Source organism: Pipra filicauda, unplaced genomic scaffold, assembly GCF_003945595.2.
Source record: "Pipra filicauda isolate LSUMZ 115617 unplaced genomic scaffold, ASM394559v2 scaffold164_size1636381_pilon, whole genome shotgun sequence".
NCBI classification, from domain to species: domain Eukaryota; kingdom Metazoa; phylum Chordata; class Aves; order Passeriformes; family Pipridae; genus Pipra; species Pipra filicauda.
The window spans coordinates 719,127-725,126 of NW_024104151.1; the positions used below are offsets into that span (position 1 = coordinate 719,127).

Here is a 6,000-nt window from a genome sequence, read left to right on the forward strand (position 1 = left end):
CTTGATCTTTTCCTTCTAGAGCAGTGACATTAAGATGTCAGCACCACCTTCCTCTACTGTTTTGTTTCCTGAGCAGTATTTTGTTTCTTTAGGCTACCCTGAAGATGCTGTTGGATCACCTGAAACTGGTAGCTTCCTACCATGAAGTAAATAAGATGACGTGCCAGAATTTAGCTGTATGTTTTGGCCCTGTGTTACTGAGTCAGAGGCAGGAGACAACCAACCATAACAACAGAGTCTTCACAGACTCAGAAGAGCTTGCTAGTGCCTTGGACTTCAAAAAGCACATAGAGGTTCTTCACTATTTACTCCAGTTGTGGCCAGGTACTGTTTCATGAATCTGATCAAGGGAAAAGCTCAAACTATTGCTGTATGTTTTTACTGTGTGACGGTGTACGTTAATTCACAGGGTGGCTGAGCAGCGTCAGAATTATTAAAACGTGAGGTACTGTGGCATCACATATTAATCTAAAGAAATTATGATAGTTTCATGATCAACTCTTTCTATTTGGTTACTTTGTTTAATGGGAATTTTGCTTGTTTAATTGCTTTCTTACTAGATTGCAAAGTTTGCGTATAATATAAGAAATGGTGAAGACTTTATGTGAGTAAAGACAGTAGAAAAAACAAACCCAGTGACATTACGGTTTCCACATCTGAATTAGGGAGTTTGGGGATTTACTGTTTTTCTTCTGCTCTCCTGCTGCGACTCGAGGGATTACTTTATTTCTGCCCTTGTAATTTGTCAGAGTTGAGAACATCCTTACAGTAAGACCTGTGCAACTTCTACTTCTTTTTGCAGAGCGTTGCATAAGGAAAAATATTTTTAAAACAAAATACAGCAAAACCCAAACCAAAACACCCTAAGTACCTTCTGGCTCCCACTTCAAAACTTAAGAGGTCATAGAATAGAATAGAATAGAGTATCCTGAGTTGGAAGGGACCCACAAGAATCGTTGAAGACCAGCTTCTCATTGTCTTCAACCATGCAAGTAATGCTTTGTATGCTCTTGTACAATTTGGGGTCAATTCTCAGTAAGAAGGGAGGTGAAATTCTAGTACTGCTAATAAACTAATAAAGTAAATGTGAAGGTAACTATTCCTGCTAATATCTGCCTTTCAAATGGGAATTGACTGCACGGTGTTCATGTTTCCTCTGGTATTCAGAGAGGCATAAACCAGTGGAAATAGTCAGGATGACATCTGGAGCCCTGGGTTTCAGCCCATACTGAATTCCTGTGTATTGCTACTAAATCTCAGCCTTTTCTTGCACAAGCACTGCCTGGAGTTGGGAGTGGATGAAGGTATTGCAGCTTTTCAGTTAAACAGAGAGGGTTTGAGTGTAATGCTGCGAAACAATTTAGCACTGAATCTGAGGGGTTTAGTCTCTATCAGTCAGGGCGTAGTGCTGCCATGTGGGCATGGTGGCTGTGCCCTGGAGTCACCTCCTGTGACAGCTGAGCTGTGGCTGTAACACGCTGACCATGCACTGGGTCAGCAGTGTCAGGAGGCTCCTGGCTGTTGGCTCCACTTGCTGCAGCCTCACAGAAACTTTGTCTGCCTGAAAATAGGAGCAAGTTTGTTTGACATATGGGGTTGCTCCGTGATGGGTTTGAGGCAACTGAGAATGCTGTTGCTCCCTTGTCAGCTGTAGCTGGGCAGCTCCAACATTGCTGACCACCAAAAATGAAAAGAAGCTTCCAGTCAGGCCAGTGAGTCTGTACAGGAGAGATGGGAAACACGGGTGGAGGAGGAGGAAGACCAAGAGGTATTTGGACAGTAAATATTGTGCAGAAGCTAATCAGGAAACCCTGGGGATGGCTTATGGCATATCTGCTGTGGGATACAAAAGCAAGTGGATGTAGCTCTGCCCATAGGAGTGTACCTTGCTGTAACAGGGTAGGAGTGGGGTAAGTATTTCCTTCACTTTGAAGAAAAAGCCGAATGCTATCCCTTGGCTTGCAAGAAGTGTGCAAGATGTTGTGCTAAAAGGGAGGTAAAACATGAATGCAGAAGACTTGAGCAGGTGAACACCACACAGTGTAAACAGAACACTTGGACTGAACAGAAGGATCACAGTCTGGTCCCTTACATTTAATCTTCTGTAGATTGAGACAGCTTGATAATCAACATGTTGTGCAATACTTCAGTTTCCGTATATTTCCAACTGAAAACAAATAGTCCTTGTTTGGCTAGACCATGTAACACTGGCAAGTTATTGTTAACCCATGGCCCTTTGTCTTAATGGAGCACAGTCTAAACAGAAGGGCTTTTGTTATAGCAAAAGTGAGGGAAAAAGCAGTGAGAGTTATTGCGTGTTGCTGTGCAAGACATAAAGTAAGACTAAAATCCCCTGGAGAGAACTGTAGTGGACCCAGAAAGAGGATTGGGCACAGTTCAGGACTAAGCCTTTGTGCTTGTGTGTGAGGAGTCTGAAAAGGAGGGGGGGCAGATTGTGGACTGCATGGGTTTGCATGCACCTCCTTTTCAGCAGTGAAGTGGAATAGAAAATCTCTGCTGCTCATTACAAGAGGCAGTGGTCTGTATAAAACCAGAAGAAGTTCTGAAGCTCAGATATGTACAGGCACAGGTCAGTAAAAATAGTTGTGCTGTTTACCATAGGAAGCGGGTAACAGCGGAGGAGCCTTTTAGTAACTTATGCTGTCTAATGGTGAGCTCAGGTAACATTGCCATCCAACCTGTGTTAGTGTACGTCTGCCATGGGGTGGTGGCTGCTTAGAAAAATTAATGCAAATGAGCTTTTTTAATAGTGCAGAACATCAGGGCAAAAGAGAAGCGCAAGAGTTCAGCTCCTGGTATATTGTCAGCTTCAGTAGGTGTTTCTCAGTGGTGGTATTTTTGTTGTGTTTTAACTTCTTTTGCTCTGCCTGCTTTCTGTTATCCTTTAGCCTGGACAAAGTGTGTGAGCTGAACTGTTTGCTTTTCTTTGACCCAGAGCCGGATGGTGATTAACTCACACAGTGAATTTAATTGGAGTTCTGGGAGTTTCTACTTTTAGATAGGCTTCTCTGCTGCAATTTGAATCTGGCATGAACCTTCAAAACTGAGCTTTTACAGTAGTTTTTCTAATGATTTTATATCAAACAGCAGCAAAAAATGTAATAGTGGCATGTGTCGGCTGTAAACTCGCATGTATTCGTGCATGCTGTTAGCGTGTGACGTCGAGGGAAGACAGTGGGCATCTGTCGTGGACTTTTTTTGTTGCAGCATGGATTCAGTCCTGACTGATTTAACTTCTCTCTTCTAGTTCATCACTCCCCTGCCAAAGAACCAGCACATCTGAATGCATTTCCTGAGCACCCATCCTCCCTGAATTACCTGAGACCCAAGAGGCAGAGACCTCAGATGCTGAATCTGAGCGGTACCGAGGTGTCTGGGGTACTCAGACCAAGGCCAGCAGGTCTAGACAGCCCATCGAGCAATCGCTATGCTGGGGACTGGAGTAGTTGTGGGGAGAACTACTTCTTAAACCCAAAGGACTGCCTGAGTGAAGCAGACTATGATGACGTCCCTTCGGAAGACACGGAGAGCGGGGATGACAGCAGCAAAGCCGAGGAGTTGGATGCCCCAGAAGGACGCCCGCAGCCCGTCCCTGGAGAGCACACCTTCCAGAGCTACCTGACAGTGCAAGCGATAGACTCTGCAGTGGATCACAGGGCAAACCTCAAAGACCTGCAGGAAAGTATTGATACTCTGATAGGAAACCTGGAAAGGGAACTCAATAAAAACAAACTAAATATGAGTTACTAAGTCCTGTCCTGCACGATGCCTCCTCCTCGTGCCTCCATGCCCCTCGTTGGGATTCCCCAGCGGTGTGAGGAGTGATGGTGCCCCAAACACCTTGTGGTAAGGCCACGGCACATTTTAAGCCATTCCGTAATGATTCTGCTTTTTTGTTAGAAGGCATTGTCCTGATTTCTGTGTTGGAGGCAAGCTTAGAGACCGTGAGGTGATTGCACATAGTGGCATTTCTCCCTAAAAACACTATGCACTTAGGTGGTCTGGGCAATACCTGGTAGAAGATAAAGCAACATCTCTGCTGTCAGTGGCAGCAGAACTCCCCATCCCTGAAATCCTGGCTCTGGTACAGATATTCCTCTTGGAAGAGGATGAATGCTGCTTGACCTGAGTTTTGCAGCATGGACTTCAGATAGAATTGTTTTACTATATATGCAATGGCTGCTATGAAAAATGCTTTCTATAATATTTATATATAAAGTTTTAATTGTACAAATATTAACGTATTACTGTATTAACACTTTTCAATAATTATTTAAACAAGCAAAAAAATAAATATTTTTCTAACCTGGTTTGTATATATCTATGTATAAATGTGCATGTGTCTGTAGCCACCTTTGGAAAGGAGAGGTCTCAGAATTACGAAATGTCCCTGTTTCTAGGAAGACGTGTTCAGTGATGCCAGGATGAGAGTTACACAGCGTTTGATTTATGCACAGAAACATGGCCAGAGAGAAGGCGGGGTGAATGATTAATGTAAATGACCTTGTGTATTGCAGGGACATCAGTTTGCAGGTGTTGACTATTAACTCTCTCACACGCACACCCTACCCTTTCTCTGTTTTTTTTTTGTTCATTGTTTGTTTCTTCCTCAATGGTTTTTTTCACATATAAAAGAGTCTGGAAGGTACTTACTTCTCAAGAAATACTTTTGGTTTGTCCTTGTAACCTGTTACTTTATTATTGATATTTCAGTATGTTTCTTTTTTTCTCCAGAGTTTCATGTATTTTTGTTGTGGTAGCCTTGTCTGGCTGCTGGTAGTTAGATGTCTTAGAGCCCTCTGTAAAGGGCTGTGGCTCTGGAGATGCAAGACTCAAGTTCTGCACAAAGGCGGTTACTTTTTTTTGTCTGAGTTTTTTTTTTTTGACTGTTGTTGGGTTTTTGGTTTGTTGTCGTTTTTTTTTTTTAATTAGTCTCCCAGAAATGGAAACAGGAGTTGTCACATGAGGTGGAATGAGTCGAGAGATGTCACTCCTGGGCAGTTTGAGTGGATTGCAGTTCGCTGGGACCTTATTAGATTCATCTGTCACCGTCTGCTCAACTTGTCTTTATCTTTAGTCATTTATGGTGAGCAATTAAACATTTCATGTTAAGGAGACGCATTTTTGATGTATTAAAATAGTTATCAAATAATTACCAAATTGCATACAGATGTTTTGATAGTCCCTGTAACCAGAAGGAGATTCGGAGCCATTCCTTGTCCTCTACAGGTCACATACACACCCCCGAGGAAGGAGAGATTTGGGCCAGTGGGGGTGAGAAGGTTTTGGTGTTTTGAGAGGTCAAACACCAAGCTGCTGTCAGCTGGCAGGGTAGAAATTAATTCTACATCTTTTCGGTACAATTTTTGGCATCCTGCCATGGCTTTCCATTCACCCTGTGGGTAACTGCTTTTCTGCTAACCCGTACTTCTTTACACTGCTTAATTGAAGAGTTATTTATTTACAGTAGCAAGGAATTAAGAATTGTTAGGGCAAACTTCACCCCTCTTTTCTAAGGAATTATTTTAGCATGGTTCCAATGGTTTATTCAATCTCATTAATTTATTTTATAAGTGTTAAAAGATGCAAAACAATTATTGCAATATAATGATAATGTATGAAAATGTAAATTTAACCTGAGGCATTTATCAATAAATCAATGTATTTTTTTAAACTTTTATACCTACAGAATGTGCATACTTTTTAAACTATAAATTTAAATTCTAAATAAAAATTGAATTAAGAACAAAATTTGTCTATGCCTAGTTAGTGATTATTTAAACCTGTCTAAGCTGATGCCATCCCTCTGCACTGGCTGCACATGTGAATTAATTCCATAAAGACATTTAGCTTTTCAGGAGGTGTTTTGTTCTATTGTCATTTCTAGATTGACCCAACATTTGAGTTAGATAATTAAAAAAAAAAAACCAGCAATCCACTACTCAATTAACACTACTTGAAAGATGTTTGCATTTAAAG

The 6,000-nt window shown here is 41.7% G+C and overlaps 1 protein-coding gene across 1 annotated transcript in view; it reads left to right on the forward strand.

The window, feature by feature from the left end:
- Window positions 1-5,772, forward strand: part of SYDE2 (synapse defective Rho GTPase homolog 2) — a 28,863-nt gene extending 23,091 nt beyond the window's left edge. The window contains exons 6-7 of the mRNA XM_027719932.2: window positions 93-324; window positions 3,269-5,772. Of these exons, the coding sequence (XP_027575733.1) occupies window positions 93-324; window positions 3,269-3,771 (735 nt within the window). The 3' untranslated portion in view covers window positions 3,772-5,772. The remainder of the gene's footprint in view (window positions 1-92; window positions 325-3,268) is intronic.
- Window positions 5,773-6,000: the final 228 nt, after the last annotated feature.